This window comes from Lytechinus variegatus, chromosome 4 (assembly GCF_018143015.1).
Source record: "Lytechinus variegatus isolate NC3 chromosome 4, Lvar_3.0, whole genome shotgun sequence".
Lineage (NCBI taxonomy): Eukaryota > Metazoa > Echinodermata > Echinoidea > Temnopleuroida > Toxopneustidae > Lytechinus > Lytechinus variegatus.
In genome coordinates, this window is record NC_054743.1 from 24,070,426 (window position 1) to 24,090,360 (window position 19,935).

Below are 19,935 nucleotides of genomic sequence, written 5' to 3' on the forward strand. Positions count from 1 at the left end.
TTAGCTTTCCTCTTCTATTGCTCCATCTACTGGTACATGTAGGTCCATTCTTTATATTTTCCCCCATTTTAGATAAGTCAACATCTCCCCCCCCCCTTTTTTTTTGGGGGGGATGGGTGGTGAAACAACTAGAGGCCAAAGTAGATTCAGTTTCCTGTATTCTGAATTTGAGTTTAATTTAAACTCTTGTCTAAACCTGTGTTTGAACTATGGATAGCCAACTATGGCAAAAATCTTTACAACAGCATGTAGCTGTACTGTAGTGCCATCACTCTGTACACCAAGGCATTGCAGATCATCTTGCTATTGATAGTTTTTGTCTCACCTGCGAAGCAAAGTGAGACTATAGGCGCCGCTTTTCCGGCGGCGGCGGCGGCGTCAACATCAAATCTTAACCTGAGGTTAAGTTTTTGAAATGATGTCATAACTTAGAAAGTATATGGACCTAGTTAATAAAACTTGGCCATAAGGTTAATCAAGTATTACTTAACATCCTATTAGAGTTTCATGTCACATGACCAAGGTCAAAGGTCATTTAGGGTCAATGAACTTTGGCCGAATCGGGGATATCTGTTGAATTCCCATCATAACTTTGAAAGTTTATGGATCTGATTCATGAAACTTGGACATAATAGTAATCAAGCATCACTGAAAATTTTGTGCAAGTTTCAGGTCTCATGATTAAGGTCAAAGGTCATTTCGGGTCAATGAACTTTGGCCAAATCGGGGGTATCTGTTGAATTACCATCATAACTTTGAAAGTTTATTGGTCTAGTTCATTAAACTTGGACATTAGAGTAATCAAGTATCACTGAACATCCTGTGCGCATTTCAGGTCACATGACCAATGTCAAAGGTCAATGAACTTTGGCCGAATGGGGTGTATCTGTTGAATTACCATCATAACTTTGAAAGTTTATGGATCTGATTCATGAAACTTGTACATCAGAGTAATCAAGTATCACTGAACATCCTGTTCGAGTTTCAGGTCACATGATCAAGGTCAAAGGTCATGTAAGGTCAATGAACTTTGGCCATGTTGGGGTTTTTTGTTGAATAACCATCATATCTCTGTAAGTTTATTGGTCTAGTTCATAAAAAAGGGAAATAAGAGTAACCATGTATCACTGAACATCTTGTGCGAGTTAGAGTAGTATTCAAAGTGAGCACTGCTGCTATATTGAACCGCGTGATGCAGGTGAGACTGCCAGAGGCATTCCACTTGTCTTCATCATGAAATCGTGGAAGGAGCCCATTAAACCCACAAGAATCAAGCAGAGTAAACATGTTAAACACAAATAGCTTTCCATAGTTTTAGCCCAGACTTAGACCATGCTCTAAACCGGAGTTCAGGAATCTGGCCATTTTACCACATGTACATTAGCTCTATATCAGATACATTATTCTCACACATCTTTGTATAAATAAAACTAATGGCAGTAGATAAAGTGGTCGTAGGCCAATCAGCAATTTATTTGTAGAATTTAGATGCTTGGTAAATTTTTTGGAAAAGTTATTCCTTATGAGAGTTCACTGCATATTCTCCTTCAATGAGTATACAAGGGCCAGGGGGGCCGTTTCATAAAGCTGTTCGTAAAGGTGGTGTCACACCTTGGCGTTTTAGACAGCGTATGCCCGACGTATCAAAATTTCTCTAAAACGTCGGCATACGCTGAACTTTGATTTTTTTTTAACTCTGGGCGTATTCATAACGAGTTGGACGTATACATAACGTATTAGTAACTTATATCGAACGCTTCGTTAACTTATAAGTAACGTATTCCAACGAATGCTTAGCGTATTGCTGGCGTACACAACTTATGCCCTACGATAGCCTAACTTACGCATAGCGCGCGGCAGCGTATCGCTGACGAACACGTGTCGTAGCCTATAAAAAGGCTGCCCTCGACTATTCAAATCATAACCGCACGATACATCACCGTATCAACACCACCGCCATGCCGAAGAAATCTCCTGTGAACCCCACCTTTATATACCAATTCATATAAACGTTGTCAATACGCCATTATACGGTAGCTATAAATTATAAACATGTTCAGTAAGTTTTGTGGTCGTCCGGAGCACGTCTTCATACGTCAATATACGTTGGAGTTAAGTTACACATACGTTCAAAGCACGTTACTCATAGGTTAGAAAAGTAAGTTTTAGGGTACGCTGGACATTATCTCGACGTACATCGACTTATGAGTAACTTACGAGTAACGTGTATCAACGATCGCGTAACTTGCCTACAACTTATGGCCCGCGTATGCGGGACGTATGAGCCATACGCTGGCATACGTCGAAAAATTTTGTGCTTGCACAAAATTTTTCGACGACCTCGCCGTATGACGACGTATACCAGCGTGTTTTAGCGTACTCTTAACGTATGCAAAACTTACCCGTAACGTATTCGACGTACGCCAGCGTATTCGCCAAATTCCTCATACGTCGGGCATACGCTGTCTAAAACGCCAAGGTGTGACAGCGCCTTAAGTTAAGAGTGACTTGAACGACTGGTGATCCTTACGCGCTAAACCATCGCCTATTCAATATACCACTTACCGCAAGAAGAGATCACCAGTCATTCTTAAAGTTGCTCTTATTTTACAAACGGCTTTATGAAACACCCACCGGGGTTAACACTGCATGTGTTCAGGGCCAATGACTTGAGATCCAGCATTAACAACCTCCCATTTTAAAAAACGTATTCTTTTACATGCCTGCACGGGGTTTGATAATTGTGTGAACATGGGTTTCAGAATCAAACGTAATACTTTGCTTAAATTGTGCATTTCATCATGTATGGCTTAGTAGACATTGGAAGGTGTTCTTCATAAATCTATTTTTTTGTATGTTGGCATGTTTAAAAAAAAACAACAATGTATCTTGAAGGTCACATGTTATAAATCAGTACATTATTCAAATTGAGAAAATAATTTATTATGAAATATTTGCGTTATTATATTACATGTATATCATGATTTATTGATGTTTTGTATCATAATTTGATGGTATCTCTGAAAGCTACTTTGTGCTGTATGTTTATGAAATTTATAAAGATATCTAATAAAAGAGATAAACTCACATTAAAGCAGAGTCTATGAATAATGAAAAAATCAATGAATTTGTATTTTTAGTCAGTGCAGGCAACTCTGTTAGGTGACTTTCCATAAGTCATATTCACCCAAGTCAAAACAATTTTGTTAACCAAACTATTCAAAACCTTGTTTATACCTCATCTAAGTTGATTTTCATCGTAAGTCGGAACAGATTTCTCTGGTCCAAAAAGATTCAACTTCGGCAGAGCTACCTATATTTCTTTGTAGTGTAGAGGAGTATGTGTGTTAATGAAAGGGGTTTTGCTTTTGAAGTTCTATCAGCCAGAAAGATAAATCGGCTCCAGCTCTTAAAGCACTGTAGTTAGGTCCTGAGCAACAATCATGTATGATTGCAGTATACACATATAGATACATGTATGATGGGGGGGGGGGGCAAAGATACCGTAATGCACCGTTTCCAAATGATAAAAAAATAACAATTTTGATAATTTAACAGATTGACCTACTATAATTTGTGTTAAATATTTCAAGATCATCAACCAAGGAGAAAATATCACAAAACTCACTAAAATGATAATCCTGCCTAATTTTGTAAACTCCTCTCGATTTCACAGCAGGAATTGGAAGGGGTCCCAAAGCTACGCATTGGATTTCTCATCCTGTGACTCAATTTTTTTTCAAGAAGTTGTAGATTTTCTCTGCATTATAGAATTAATTGCAGCTTCTGTAGGAAATATGAATAGGAATCGTTCGCACTGCAATCACAGTTTCTGAAGAGAGTGCACATTTTGTCATTGAAATTGCATGTGCGTACGCCGTAGCTTTAGGAGCCCTTGCCATACATGTGTATTACCCAAAGACCCTCATTTCATGCCTTGTCATGTTTCAAAGCCCGAGTGCATTCTCAGACTGATGTGGTACCAATGCATGTCCAACAAAGTAGAATAAGGGCTTGATTTCTGACCCAAGGCATCAACATTTTGGGGAAAATGTGGGTATATTTCAGTCCTACATTTTGACATTTTAGGGGTACATTCTACCCAATTTATTGCCATTTAATATTCTATTTTAAGGATAGAATTTGACACTAATTACCGGTACATCATTTAGGGTCCAATTTTGAGATGCTTGGATAACATGGGTACTCCTATGTGTGAAAATTGTGAGGAAGGTGCTACCAGCTAGGGGTGACTCCCCCTCCCCCCCCCTCATAATTTTTAAAGTAGTGGGAAAAAAGAAGGAACAGTACAGTATTAATAAGAAATCTGAATCATGCACGCAATACTATACTACATTGTACCCGTTATCCAATTGAAAACATTACGTCAAACTTCCCTTTGAAACAATACCGCAGTACCCCATTTTCCATTTGGATCTCCTAAAACTCATTTCCAAGCCCTTATCAACCGCGCTTGGCCAAGTAATCCAGGGGTAATCCCCGCTGTCTCAATTTCACCCCCACAGGCCAGTATATGAGCGTTGAGCAAAGGACAAAAAGATAAACAACAGCTGCGCTATTACGTAAGACTTCTCTGCCTGTAGTAGGACCTTCGGAATGAAATTATTGTATTCCATATTTAATCACGTTTTCAAAGGCATATTGTATTCAGTATCCCAATGTTAGTCCATTTTCAATTTCGAACAAAGAAAATCGACCTCGGAATAAGGAAAGTAAGCGAATAAAAATGACGGTTACTCACAGGGACCGCACTCAGCGATGCGCATGCATCCCATTGTGTGTGGCCCCTGCTGTGACTGTATATGCCGGGCTGTTGTTTTATCTTCGGACCAACGTCAAGAAACAGGTGTTTTGATACTTAAATTGCTTTCTTGAGGCAGTTACGGCTGGAGAAGAGAATTGATGAGAAGGGGAACTGGGGTATAGTGTTCTCAAATGGAAGTTTTTCGATCATAGAAGGAGCAAGTCTTCTCAAAGTTACATCTAGGGCGTCTTTCTCCCACCCCATCCCTCACCCTTACACACACACACCCACCCACACCAATACTATCGAAAACCCTGACAATGCCTCTAGAAGATTATGTCCTAAAAATTTTGTCTCATTCCAAGCCTGGGAATTTGTTATATACTATATAATAGAGAGAAAATTGTTACAAAAAATGTTCACATCAATTGACTTTACCAATAGCTTGTATATGTACATTGTAATAGTTCAGATCAGCTATTTTTCACACATGTGCATCATGTGATATACCAATTCATCATATGTGCAGTATATCTGGCAATTAACTAACACTTTGCACAATGAATAATCAATTAATTAGAAACTGAATACAGGCTTTAAAAGGTTTAGATGGAATGCAAGGGTAACAAAATCTGGCAGCTGGTTGTTTTTAGCACTTTATTCACTGTACATATTCACAATTATCAAATGACAAAATCATTCAGATTTAAACCACATAGTTTTTCATGATGTAAAAGAATACTCAATATGATGATTATTGAAAATTTGGGAGGTATGTGACCCACCAATTAAGTAAGCTGGGTCCTGTAACATAAAGTTAGTGATTAATCAAACGCTTCATTTTTACGAATGATTGTACATTGTAGTCAATAGAATCAATCATAGAAAAATGTTCTACAATCATCGCTTAGTTTTGTGTTAAGGGCCCTGGTTTCCATTCCTCAAATTGGCAACAATCTTTTTTTTAATAAAAAAAAATGCACTCGTTTGAAATTTCCATACATGTACATGTGATAGATTATTGAACTAAAACATACTGTAGCACATGTATAATACATTAAAAAACAAACTAGAAAAAATATACACTTGTAAAATACACTTCCTGAGATAGGCCATAGTAAATACTGTCACACACATGAAGTTCACAAGAGGAGGCAATTCAGATTAACATTCACTTCCTTACATGATTGGAGAAAGGTAAGTCCATGTGATTAATAGAGATTTAATATTCCTCTTTATTGTGCTGTCTTATAGCAGCTCAATTTACTAAATCATTGATTATAGTAAAGCAGATATGCCAACTGTTCTATTTCTTAAGTATTGTTCCATTTATTTATGCAAATACTGAAGGTTTTATGAAAAAATTCTTTCCAAAATTGTATTATACACTTGTCTAATGGAGAAGTGGAATACCATCTTTTTGCACCGAAAATTGTTTTCTTGCATCCCTCAAAATACCGCTATCCATTTTTGTTACAGGGTTGGCATTCCTGGAATAGAGGATATCCTTCCTGCCCAAATACTTCATTTCAATTATTTTACGGATATTACAGTACTTATTGTATTTTTTATCACACCCACGAGGGCCTACTGTAGCTTCAGCCTCATAATAGGTCACAAAGGCTTGTGATAATAACGCATTTGAATCAATTTCTATAAAAAAGTTACTGTCAGCCAATTAAATCATTTGATTTCAGTTGCTCTATTAGCAGACAATATAATAAGAAATATTGGTGAAGGTATGAGGAAACTCGATCAGAGCAGCTGCCCTATTTGTTATGTAATATAAAATACCTAAATTTCCATCTTTTATTGGTTCATGACTTTCTTTTTTTCTCTTTCTAGTAGTGTGAAATTACTTTTCTATTGATTACAAAAGGTACCATCAAAAACATTTTCAATTTTCTGAGAAAATGACATCTCATTGATTTTTTACCATATGATATGTACAAAAGCTGCTGGCATATGACGTCACAAATCCAATAATTAAATTCTAATAAATTTCTTATCCTTCAATGGCTTTTTCTCAAACCTTCACCAATATTTCTAAATATTTTCTGCTATTTTTAAAATAAACATTTTCTCATGGTGAACTTCCCCTTTAAAATTTTATTGCAAATCTATTATCAGTACAAATCTTCTGACACAGGCCCCAGAGTATCAGTCTTATCATGACACTACATGGTATAGCATAGAGTTTTTTTTTACAAAAAACATAAAAATTCACAGAATTTCATAGAAAATGCAATTTTCATGCCCCCTCGAAGTTGTACTGTGAAAAGCAGTGACAAAATTGGAAATCATGACAAAATCCAATTAAACAAAAGCATGCTTCAGTGTAAAACCTGCAAATTATTAATTTTTTTACATTGGCAGTGTACCTGTGTTTGTCAAGAGTTCCTCTACCATTACCAACTATACATCCCAGAAATATGACAGCTAAAATGTACTGGATAGTTTACAGACAGAGAGTGAAATCAAAATCATGACATGAAAAAGCATTCTTGTCTGAGGAAAGTCTTAATTGATTTTGAATGAATGATGTTGATTTCATAGCGGTAGTGTGATTGTTTTGAAACTTATTTGGGCTTTATTCTTAAAGCTAACCTCTCAAAGAATTCATCAACAGAGTATGTGTAACAGGATTTAGAATCTGAATAAAGGTCAATGCATAAAGATGCCCATAAGTTACGCATGACTGGTGGCCTGTTCTTGGTTCAAATCTTGTTGATTTCAACCACTTTAAAATAAAATCTGATATATAAAATATATTGTAATAACAAGCATATGAATAGAAGTTAATAATTTGTCAAAATTAGAGATATATAGGAAATTCACTCTCACTCACCCCCCCCCCAAAAAAAGGAAAAGGGCTTTCTTATTTAGCAGCACAGGTGGCCAGACATTTGTTCATAACTTACAGAGAGATATATACACTGTACTTAATCCCCTCGAAGACACACCAATAGATTAGTTATAGTCACGGTTTGGGGAAAAAAGTGGGGGAGGCTTCAGCCCCCCCCCCCACTTTTTCCAAAACCATGTACAAAAACGTAAATTTCACCATATGATTGTGATCTTTAGCATGGTCAGCCCCCCCCCCAATTTGAAAACCGTTCCGCGGCCCCTGATGGTCACTTGATCTACAAGCAGTTGGTCTACTTTTTACAGTCTTATACCACATGGGCTAAACCCATTTGGTCTACTAACAATTGGTCTAATTGCTGTTTGGTCTGCTCTACACTTTGTCTTTTAATACGCACTTGGTCTACTCCAATTCTCACTTAGTCTCATGCACAGTTGGTCTCATTTCCACTTCCATTAAATTATCATTTTTACTTTGTCAGATGAAAATAATTTGGTTCATAAACAATACAGTTCTACTTGAGTGATGTTAGACCGAGAAGCAAGTGGTTATTAGGTGGGATGGGTTCAGCCTAACTGGAAATTAGACAAAATGGTAAAATGGGCTTCATAGCAATTGGACCAACTAGGATTACAACATGTGGAATGATGATGAACCTAGACAGATTGGATGTGTGCTTTATCGCCAACATGGTACAACAATGCATGAGGCAGCAGTGATGCACAGTTCATTGGATACATATAAGTTCAGTAGAATCCTTTCCATATATGCCAATCTCATGAACATGACAAATTCGAGCAATGGTTGCTAAAAGCAGGAATGCCAGTCAATTGTACTCCCTGAGGCCTGAAAAGGAGCCAGAACATGTTAAAGCCAAATAACTGCTGTACAAAATGCTTGAAACCTGGCAAAGACTAGTATCTCTGGAAAAGGCAACTATTAGCCCCATGATACAAATACAAGTTCTTCCACTGAAGTCACCCTTCCGCAATCGGAGAGAGGCAAGTTCGATGATATGCATGACACAAAGAGGTCTCTACTTGAATCTCTTAGCTGCTTTTTCAAAGTCTTCTTTGGTTAGACGGTATCCCCAATGCTGCAGGGTCTGTCGCACAACCGGGGAGACTGCAAAGTTATCGTAAGCGCAACCACTTCTGGCACATTTCGCAATAAGGTTGTTTCGCCATCTTCCCTTCACGCCGGCGCATTTCTTCCAGCGTCCGACCTGTCGCTCATCGTCAGCTGTTCTCCGCCCCAAGTAGAACCTGTCGGATGAAGAAAGGAATGATAAGATGAATTTGTAAAGAATTGGACTTGCACATAATGCACAGTCGAGTTTTGTGTGATTATGTATGCAACTGGATTCCAAGTATGTAGTTTAATTATTACTCAAGACTAAAGTTAAATCCTATCTACATTTTTTAATAAGATTAGAAATAGAATTCTCAAACTTATTTGAAATGGAGTTTAAAGTTTTAGCTCCCGGTATTTAGGGGGCATTCTAATAGAGCAGACACTCCTGGGGCCCGTTGCATAAACTTTTTACCTGAGAAAACTCAGGTTGATTTTACCGGAGTTTTTGCCGTGTTAAAGTCAATGGCAGAAATCAGACTAACCTTAGTTATCATTTTTTACCAGAGTTTTCTCAGGTAAAAAGTTTTATGCAACAGGCCCCTGAAGTCATGTGAACATGTAACTTTATGCATCATGGAACAAATACCATGAAAAGAAGGAGAAAGATGAGGGCAGCAGACAACCGATTTTACCTGCAATACCACATGAACCAGCCATACGGATCCTGCTTGTCGATCCAGCCAGAGCTTTCCCACATCTCAAGGCTTCCTCCGCACTTGACCTTGTACGTGTTGACCTCTGCTCGGTAAGGACTCGATGCGACCTGTGGCAACGGAAACAAAGTTGAATTTGTACATTACTGGTTTAAAGCCAATTTCAAGATGCTACTTAATCTGTGATTGGTTATTGTCCTTGCATTGAGGGGTATGTATTCCTGTGGGTAATTTTCCTGGTCGTGATCACCCAGGGGGTATAAAATGGAAGTCCAGATTGAACATTGATGTGTGGAAGCTCTCTTTCCTAAAACTAGAGGGTCTCCTGATTTCTAATCCCTAGCGCAGTGCCAATCCACTCATCTCCCCTCCTTATGAGAGGATTGGCACTGGGTTAGGAAATTGGAGTCAGGAGGCCCTCTATGTTAGTTTGTTGGAAAGAGAGCTTCCACACATCAACATCCCATCTAAACTAGGTAAATGGTAAAAATTTGGTTAAAAAATTAACAAAGTTATTGTAAAATAACATTCTCCATTTGAGGCAGGGCCTGTGTCGATGAAAGATGATTAAGACCATTACAGGTACCTTGGGAGCCAACCTCTACTGCCTTGCTGTATTTGAAGTTCCTTTATACCAAAGTTCCTTTGAAGTTCCTTTATACCATTATGGTTCTAAGGTGATTGAAAAGAGGTTGCCATGCACTCCTGAGGGCCTCCTACAAGAGCAGATTCGTTTTCTAATTTGAAAATACCATAACAAAACCTAGACCAAGTCGGTGGGCCCCAAGTCTTTATTTTGTTGTGTCGGCGCAAGAACACACTTAACTCTAAATCACCCTTAGCAGAAGCTGTGAGGTAAGTACATTGCGTGCAGTGTAAGGATGTTTCTGCACCGATGCGGTGTGCAAAAATGTTTTGCTAAGGGTGTTCTTGCACCGACACAACAATTTCAGCCCTTTTAAATAACTGTGGCAGTTTAATTCAAGGTGTTTGCAATCAATTAGCAAATGGCTTGTAAAGAAATTCAAGTCGGGTCAGGCCTCTCCTGCAATTGGTAACCATGTATGTCAGTACTGCCTGATCGTTGTCGGGTGGACACCAAACCCGAGGTTACTCAGGTGAGGAAGGTGTGTGGACCCTAGCAGGACGCGCGTTTCCGTTTTAAACCCTGGCGAAGGCATTTTCCGGAAAAGTAGCCAAAAAGCGACTAGTGAAGAGTCTACACACGTCGCTGGTTGCATGCAGCGTGCGACACAGGCGAGTCCACCACCGCATGCAATTTGCACAGTTACTGATCAGAGCAGAGTTCCTCGGCACTTCATGTACAGAGAGAGCGGCAGTCAGGAGTGAAATCCCCGGGGGGGGCCACTTACATTGACGAGTGGATACCATGCGCGACCAAAAAAACACGTAAAAAGGATGTCTTTTTCACGATAGGGCACGTTACGTACGTAACGTGATAAGGGTGTCAAAAACACAAAAATAATGAAAAAAGGGTATCTATTTCGCTAGGAAAATTACGTGTTTAGGGTCGAATTTGCGGGGATGATAAAACAAAATTAAAATGTTTTATAGAGGATGTCCTTTTTGCCCCAACACTTCGTGTTTAGAGTCTGATTTGCGCGAGGTGTAGAAGGTGGGGTTGTTCTAAACCAGTAAGGTAAAGCCGATGACCGAAGGACCCGTAACAATAAAACATTCCTGTACTTGTTTAGGGGTTCATTTCAGGAAATATTTGCCAAGATAATCGTTTTGTTTCCAATACTTGTTAAGGGTAGGGTTTGACACCCCAATACTTGTTAAGGGGTGCATTTTCAGAATATGGAAATTACGTGTTTAGGGTGCTTTTCGAGACCCCATGGTCGCGCATGGTATCCACTCGTGAATGGAAGTGGCCCCCCGGGGTGAAATCCGAACATGCTTTTGCAGTCGCGTTGTTTATGATGGTTTTTTTTTCTAAAAATAAATTATTAACTAAATGAATAGAATGACAGACAAAATCAAAATAAACAGATACTTATAATGGAAAGACAAATTGAAGTTTGATGGATTGATACACTTAGAAGCTGCCGAAAGATAGATATAGAAGACTGATAAATAGATAGAGACAAGATAGACAACAAGATAGACAGATAGATAGATAGATAGATAGATAGAAATAGAGAGAGAGAGGATAGAAAGAGAGAGAATGAGGGAGAGATGGATGGATAGATAGATAAATAGAGAGAGGGGGAGAGACAGAGAGGTCGATATATAGAGGGAGAGGGGGAGAGAAAGAGAGAGAGAAGGATAGATAGATAGAGAGAGAGAGAGATGTTGTAGATAGAAATATGGACGGACAAAGAGAGAGAGAGAAAAAAGACAGACATATGCTAGAGAAGGAGAGAGATAGAGAATTTGAGAGACAGATAGATAGATGTTAGATAGATAGAAAGATAAAGAATGAGAGAGACAGAGAAGATAGACAAATTAACAGATAGATAGATACATAGATAGATATATAGATAGAGAGAAATAGAGAAAGACAGACAGATGGATAGATAGAGATAGATAGATGTTAGATAGATAAAGAGGGAGAGAGACAAAGAATATTAACAAATTAACAGATAGATTTAATATAAGTTAAAAAATAGATAGAGAAAATAAGAGAAAGACAGACAGATGGATAGATAGATGGATAGAGAGATAGATAGAGAATTAGAGAGATAGATAGATGTCAGATAGATCAAGAATGAGAGAGAAGAGCGACAAATTAACAGATAGATACTGTAGTTACATAGGTAGGTAGAGAGAGAGAGAAATAGAGAAAGACAGACAGATGGATAGATAGATGGATAGAGAGATAGATAGAGAATTTGAGAGATAGATAGATGTCAGATAGATCAAGAATGAGAGAGAAGAGCGAAAAAATAACAGATAGATACTGTAGTTACATAGGTAGGTAGAGAGAGAGAAATAGAGAAAGACAGACAGATGGATGGATAGAGAGAGATAGATAGATGTTAGATAAAGAATGAGAGAGACAGAGAAGATTATTAGATAGATACTGCAGTTACATAGATAGATAGATAGATAGAGATAGAATTTGAGAGATAGATATATAGACAGATAGAAAGACAGACATCAGCAAATCGGCAAGGCAAATGATCAAGGCAAACATTCGTATTGAACCTGGAAAGTATAAGCTCAGCTGCATTTGCAAGTACGGTATGTTCTGCGGATAACTTCGGTTTGGACTTTGGATCGCGCGCCCAGCTGATAATGTAAACAAACGTAGACGTAGACTCTTCACTAGTCGCTTTTTGGCTACCTTTCCGGAAAATGCCTTCGCCAGGGTGTAAAACGGAAACGCGCTAGCAGGACAGAATCAAAAGTGGCTCAGAAACCGGGAAGATGAAGAAGGTAACTAGAGGAGAACAGAAAGAGCCATGATACAAAAATGTAAGGTGTTAAAATATGTAACAGTGAGAACCAATGTGACCTTCCGGTATGGCTGGACTTGGTAGAAACATATCATCATGGTGTGAGAGTCCGTAACTGTTTGCGAGAGGGTAAAATTCTGACTGAAAAGAATGATGATGGGAAAATGATAAATTCAGATGGATTATGACGTAATGGCCAATAGTCCAAATACCGTACTACATATATACTCACCTGCTTAGAGATATCTAAGCCTTCAAGCCAATTCTTTGGTAGTTCTTTCCATACGCCAGAGTATTTCTCACCTGGATGGAAGAAACAGACATTTAATAGCAGAAACTATGAATATGCTAATTTCCTACATATTACTGTAAATTGTAAAGTATATGTATTATGCATTCCTTATGCCTCACAGACTCGACTCAATTTTCTGGTAACCAAATCCTCCTCCATATTGAAAGCATGCCTTTTGTGGACCCAACTCCCCCCCCCCCACCTTTCAATTATTTATATGCTCTAACTGATACTGCTGGTTTAATATAAATCTTTAGACTGTCTTGAAATCACCAATTACATATTTGTAATAACTTTTATCTCTTAATTCTGATATTAATTTGTATTATGTTTGAATGGAAATAACAGAAAGGGCAAGCACTTTTTATCTGTTTTTTTTATACATGTATTTGTATGACATTTAATTGATCTTGGACATTGACACTTTACCAGTGACGGATGATTTTATTGGTCTGAAGTATGTGCCCCCAAAGCTGCCGGCCTGGAGGACTTCCTTGGGGGTCATGTTCGGCCTCATCTCAGGGTAATCCTGGAAGACTAATTCGCCTTTAGCGTTCCTCTTAGGGAGGGATTCCGTGTACCCCTGCTCCTTGCGAATCGCCTCCTCCTGGGAAGTGCTATCTCCTTTCTTGTTGCTTCCTTTTGCAATTGCTGTGAGAAATATCAAGGAATGAGCATTGGTCAGCCAATACATGCAGCTACACATATTATATCTCAATAATTTCAGTTTATTTCTTATAATAGTTCTATTTCGATTGCCATTCGAGCACTTACTTCACCTATTAAAAAAAAATAATTTGATCTGGCACCCAATCAAATTAAATTTGTATTTAAAATCAGTAAATTTATCCAATAAAACACACTTTTAGTTTATACCCTTCAAACCACAATAATTTTGGGGCACAAGCATCGCTTCTGTCCCGACTCTCTTTTGTTTAACACCCCTGACCCTACGTGCTCCCGGGGTGGGCCTCTCCGTCCTTCTCCTTTTTTCCTTTTATACCAAGGCTAGACTCGAAAAGCTCTGCTTTTTCTAGACCCGGTCATTTACCATCGTATCTTAATTTTGTTGTATGTTTTTTTTTCTCTCTCTATATATATATACACATGAAGTAATTTCCTTTTCTTTCTTTTGTAATTGTGTATATTGGATTTTAATGTGAAATAAATTAATGAAATATGAGCTCATACTGAAAAGAGAAGTGAGAGACATCTTTGTGGGGATGTAGGCTTTAAAGGGATGCTCCGGGCTGAAAATATTTATATCTGAATCGAGTAAAATTCACAGACCTAAATGCTGAATATTTCAACAAATTTGGATAACAAATAACAAAGTTACTGAATTTCAAAATTAAGCAACATTTTGTGAAAACAGTGATATGCACATCATCATGGATATTCAATAGGTGTACTAAGGGGCGGATTCAGGATTTTCCAAAAGGGGGTAGGCACATTTTTCTGAGGAAAAAATAAACCAAACAGAAAAAGTTTTCAACCCAAGAGTAAGGATATTTTGTCCCAGAAAAAAATTGACAAGCAAATGAAAAAAAAAATCTTCAGTTTCAAATGGGGGGGGTGGTACACTTCTGTTTTAACTGAATTTTTAATTTGGCTTCTACCCCACCATCCATTCCCCCATTGAAAACGCAACTTTCTGTAAAGGCCTGGTCACACTGCCCGAGCGTTGTTGGAGTGGTCGTGGAGTGGTAGGGAGACTCTCTCGAATTTCGCTCGCAAAATTGGGGAAAAAATGAAAACAAAAATCTAGTAAAAAAAAAACAATCGAAATCGAAAATGGTGAACAGCAGTGAGCCAGCGAGCGGTGATCTCTCTGCTCCATGACCGCTCCAACAACGCTCGGGCAGTGTGACCAGGCCTTTAGGTCAATTGTGCAAAAACTTCAAAATAAAATACCTTTGGCTTTCGCTTCGGTATTATTGGTATTCTTGTTTGACCCTTTGCCGGCAGGTAGAACCTTCTTCTTCGTGACCTTGCCTGCTTTGGTCTTGGATTCCTTGGCTGCAGCTTTACTTACAGCAGAAGGAGCAACCCTCGCAACAGTTTTACCCATGATGAAGAATAAGGAGGTTGTACTACCAAATCTGTCATTAAGAAAAACAGTAAAAAAAATATTGTTCGATCATCAGACATTAAAGATAAATTCCAGTTTTGGTAACGATCCCAAAATGACTTTTGACAGAATCTAATATAATGACCACCTAAGTGTCTGTTTGTATGAATAAAAAATATGTGCCAAAGGATTCTGGAAGAAATTGTGTAATTGCTGAGAAATAAGCAAAATAAGCGTGGATTCGGTCACTTCCGTCAGGTTTTTATTCCAGCAATATTAATACACTGTCCCACGTGTGCCTATCTGTGTTGGTGATCTTCAGTGTGAACATTTTTTAGCGTAGATTTCAAGATTTCAGTTTATGTAAATGTACCAGATCTAGATCCTCGATGATATTCTGACAATTAAGCCTGGTTTTACAGACTTTCTCATGAGACCAGTGTTTACTGCAACTACTGGAATTTCTCTTTAAATCGTACCTGACTCTCATTTCCTGTACACAATGTTTTGCCAATATTTTCATGAATACTGCACTAATCCTAAAGAAACTTTCAACGAAGGGTAATTTTAGGTCGCTTTTCAATTTCACATTGATGATGTCAGATTTTAAGGATATTGGCTAGTTTTGGAGATAATGACTGTCCGCGAAGTTTGGACATGCGCGAAGTTTGGACTCGCTGCCATACATGATTTAGGGCTAGATCTTTTAGAGAGAAAGTAGAAATCTCGGGAGCGAAATTTTCAGGTTTTTTGGTGGTACACACAAATGTATAGAAAGGAAGACCTGGCTTCCGATAGTAGTATGAGTATGAGAGTAAACCTTACGTTAGTCACTTAGTGAATGATTTTTACTCTCTAGAAGTAGAACTAGAAGCCTCCTGGCCTGGCTAGTGGCTACCTCTGCCATTATAATTACCTCTCCTCGGCCTCTGGCTCTGCTATTTTTACCTCTGCCATTATTACCTGGCACCAAAAAAACTAGACAGCTGGCAGCCGTCTGTTTCGAGGAGTTTTTTAACATATTTTTTTAATTTCTCCTCCGTCATGTCCGTATTAATTTGGTGAGTGAAGCTTGAAGCCAACGGAGTAACTTCAGCTGAACACAGACATGACAGAACAGAGACCGAAGCTTTCAATTTGGTCTACAAAAAACAAACACATGAAACAAACAAAAACACTTACAAAACTAGAGCCTCAGACTAGACAGAGCAGACTCTCAAGAAAATGTCGTTCCTCCGATTGCTCTGCTTTCAGCTGTAGTAAGCCCGGGTGAAAAGCGGGTGTAGCAGCAGGGACGCGACTCTGAATTACCCTCTGAATCTAAAAAAGCGGGGGTTATGCAATCATAATTTCGCTGCGGTGTTCAGCGTACAACGATAACTTTATTCAGAAACATATCAATACGAGAACCAGCGGAAACTCGCGGGACTTCCCCTCTTCTAACGAGCTGAACCAGACCAAGAGCTCTGTGCCTGGGGGGTCCGGACAGCCCGACCACCAGACAACCCGACCCTGGACAGCCCGACCCGCTGCCCTGGACAACTCGTCCCGGTCGAGTTGTCCAGGGTTGGCTCTGAATCGGACAACTCGACCACTTGAAGAATTCTTCAAAATTTCATGAAATAAAATTTCAAACTTTACTTCAAAAGTATTTTCCCGCATAATCCATGTTTCTTAAATACATTCTCGACAGAAAAATTGACATTTCAGTCCATTTTGAGCTATTTTGAAAGAAAATAAAGCGAGTTCCCTTGCAACGAGAATAATCCGATACCGCCGGCGAGCCGTGTTCATTCAACTTACAACTTGCAAATTTGAGTTGATTTTTCCGTCACTTTACATATTTTGATGGTGAGTGTGTGCTATTTTGTATTTTCATATTCCGTTTTCACATTTCCTGTACTTATTTAAAGTTATTGCATTTCACAAAACTGATACTTAATGCAAACTTTTTGAGATAGTTCACCTGGAAAGGACACCGATGCGGTGCTTCGCCGGCCGGCCAGCTCGGCGACCGGCTGTGCTGTGATTGTGACTGAGTGAGGCAGTCAGCTCAACTAGCTATGCGAGGTCAACTTACTTATTTTGGTTAATTTTCCGTCTCTAGACATATTGCTCATTTTCCAGTGGCGAGAGTGTGCTATTTTTGTATTTTTACGCTTCTTCCACATATTAAATTTTGTTTTTTTTATGTCACTAACTAAAAGGAAATAGATTTGAAAATGTCTCGGTAGCCGGCCGGCCAGCTGGGCGACCGGCTGTGCTGTGACTGAGTGAGGCAGTCAGCTCAACTAGCTATGCGAGGTCAACTTACTTATTTTAGTTAATTTTTCAGTCTCTTGACATATTTCCCATTTTCCAATGGCGAGAGTGTGCTATTTTTGCATTTCTACACTTCTACTTATTAAAAAGTTTTTTTAATGTCACTATTAAGCTGATTTTAGGAAATTGATTGACTGCGTGGTCGGAATGCCCTTCCCAAATTTTAAAGTAACCATCCTTGACGCCCCTTTTTGGAGGCCTTCAGGTGGGGGGGGGGGGGGGGGGGTGCTTCCAACCAACATCTAAACCAATTAAGGAAATAGATTTGAAAATGTCTCAGTTTGTAAGTTATGAAGTTTACAATATGGAATAGTTTATTGAAAAAATGTATTATACTGAAATTGAAAAACTTTACATGTTTTTATCAAAATCTAAATTTTAAAACTTGCTTTTCGTTATCGAAAAACATGTCTCTTATTTTTTTACCTGTCAGTATCTGTCACAGCTTTTTTTAATGCAAATTCCACTGGAAACAACGGGTCATCTGGAGGATACAAGCACTTGGGCCGGTCCCAACCACCTACACCCGGGATGAGGAGAAGAGGTTTCATACTCGACAAGCGATGGCCTTGGCTTTCCATTTCTTTCACGAGCAGAAATGATACCGAGTTCCAATGACTTGGGCATCAGAGCAGCAGTCCCTTGATCGATGAGGTAAGTACAGCTTCTTATATAGTATCAAATTTGTGAACTTCATGCAGGCACATCAAATTTCAATTTTTATTTTTTGGTATTTTCAAATTCTTTGAATGAAAGAAAGAACAATTGAATTGAACATTTACTTATTTCTTTTATACATTGTTTGAATTGAACAAAAATTTAACTTATTTTTTTATATACATTGTATTCATAAAAATTTAAAATTGCTTCTTAAAAATGTGAGTAACTACTACTTGTTTAGGTGAAGTAGAAGTTGTAACATTCTGAATTAATTTTGGGTATGTAGGGGTTATGCTTAATTCATGAGGAACATTTATGTCATACACATCTAGATGATACCAAGTATCGTTCAAGTGAGCTTGAAGGGGAAGTTCACCCTGACAAAAAGTTAATTGTAAAAAACAGCAGAAAAAATAAAAAATATTGCCAAAGGTTTGAGGAAAATCCATCAAAGAATTGAAAAGTTATTAGAATTTCAATTATTGGATTTGTGATGTCATGTGCGAGCAGCATTTCTGCATAATAAATGGTAAAAAGTCAAGAAATTGTAATTTTGTAAGAAAATTGAAACTGGTTTTACTATGCCTTTTGTATATATTCAAAAGACAAAACACTTCACACACAAACCTGAAAAGAAAAATAAGTCATCAGGAACTATTGAAAAAAATTGAATTCATGAATTTTATATGACAAAACATATGGGGCAGCTGCTCGTTTATGACGCCACAAATCTAAAACTTAAAATTCTAATAACGTTTTGAAACTTTTCCTCATACATTCACCAATATTTTTTTGGTATTACTTTTCTGCTATTTTTACGACCAACTTTTTTTCAGAGTGAACTTTCCTTTATTATTGAATTAGTTGCAATTAATTTAACTTTAATATATTTGAAAAATGTATTTGCTTCTAAACTGAAGGTTGAAATGGTTTGATTTGTTTCAGTAGCAAAAGAGGTGCAGAGCTTCAAATAGTTGAAATTACTTTATTTTATTTCTATCTTTTCAGCTCTTTGAGACCACCTGAATTGCAAGCTCTGTATGGCCAGTTTATGTGTGACAAAATAAAAGATGAGGAAGGGTTGAAAATCCCTCCAGCTAAGTTAGGGATCATGTAATTGCCATGGAAACCAAATATAGTAACGTATAACAGGTTGTATATTCCTGAAAGTGCAATTGTTGGATAAATGTTAATTTATATTGGCACTAATTTAATTTTGAGATCGTCCTTAGCTTTACATAAACCCCAAGAGCAGAGGATATTGTTCCCAGTTGGAATTGTGTCATATTTATTATCATAAGAGTATTATCATAATTGTGGTAATGTAATCCTATTTGAAATTTTGAACCAGTATAAATGTGGGATATAATATGTTTTATATACACTGAAGTTCAATATGTGTTACTATGTAATTTTAGATCTGATCAAGTTTACCTTAATGTTACTTAATAAAAGCCACTTAACTCCAAAGAAGTATTTTGAATATTTGGTTCTTGCACTATTTTGTATCTCTTTTCTCGCTGAATATTTACCTTTTATTGAGAGCTGCGGTGACGGGTTCCATGACATTTGCTCTGGCAAATTCCACACCATAATCTTATGAACGGCTTCAACCAGCAAGGTCTAAACCTAACTTAAAACCATATTGCAACCCTGAACCTCTATCTTAAGGGGCTTTCAATTGCTCGTGCGATTGTTTGCGATCACTTGGTCACAATATATGTTGCACAGAATTGCAACTGTGAAGGGT

The 19,935-nt window shown here is 38.0% G+C and overlaps 1 protein-coding gene and 1 long non-coding RNA gene across 2 annotated transcripts; one reads left to right on the forward strand and one right to left on the reverse strand.

Moving 5' to 3' along the window:
* Window positions 1–7,848: 7,848 nt before the first annotated feature.
* LOC121413664 lies at window positions 7,849–16,475 on the reverse strand. Its single transcript, XM_041606577.1, has 6 exons — window positions 16,386–16,475; window positions 15,047–15,234; window positions 13,562–13,783; window positions 13,073–13,143; window positions 9,398–9,528; window positions 7,849–8,896 (listed from the first exon to the last, which is right to left on the reverse strand). Exons 2-6 carry the CDS (start codon window positions 15,201–15,203, stop codon window positions 8,668–8,670), a joined length of 810 nt encoding a protein of 269 aa, XP_041462511.1. The 5' UTR covers window positions 15,204–15,234; window positions 16,386–16,475; the 3' UTR covers window positions 7,849–8,667.
* Window positions 16,476–16,715: 240 nt separating this feature from the next.
* On the forward strand, window positions 16,716–19,661 carry LOC121412611. Its single transcript, XR_005969642.1, has 3 exons — window positions 16,716–17,054; window positions 17,959–18,179; window positions 19,194–19,661. It is a non-coding gene; the product is annotated as an uncharacterized LOC121412611 (long non-coding RNA).
* The last annotated feature ends 274 nt before the right edge of the window (window positions 19,662–19,935 follow it).

Coding starts and splice junctions, on each gene's coding strand:
- LOC121413664 (XM_041606577.1), bottom strand. CDS start 15,203: ATGGGTAAAACTGTTGCGAGGGTTGCTCCTTCTGCTGTAAGTAAAGCT. Junction 13,784..15,046: donor TACCGAAGCGAAAGCCAAAG/GTATTTTATTTT, acceptor TATTTCTCACAG/CAATTGCAAAAGGAAGCAAC. Junction 13,144..13,561: donor AATAAAATCATCCGTCACTG/GTAAAGTGTCAA, acceptor TCTTCCATCCAG/GTGAGAAATACTCTGGCGTA.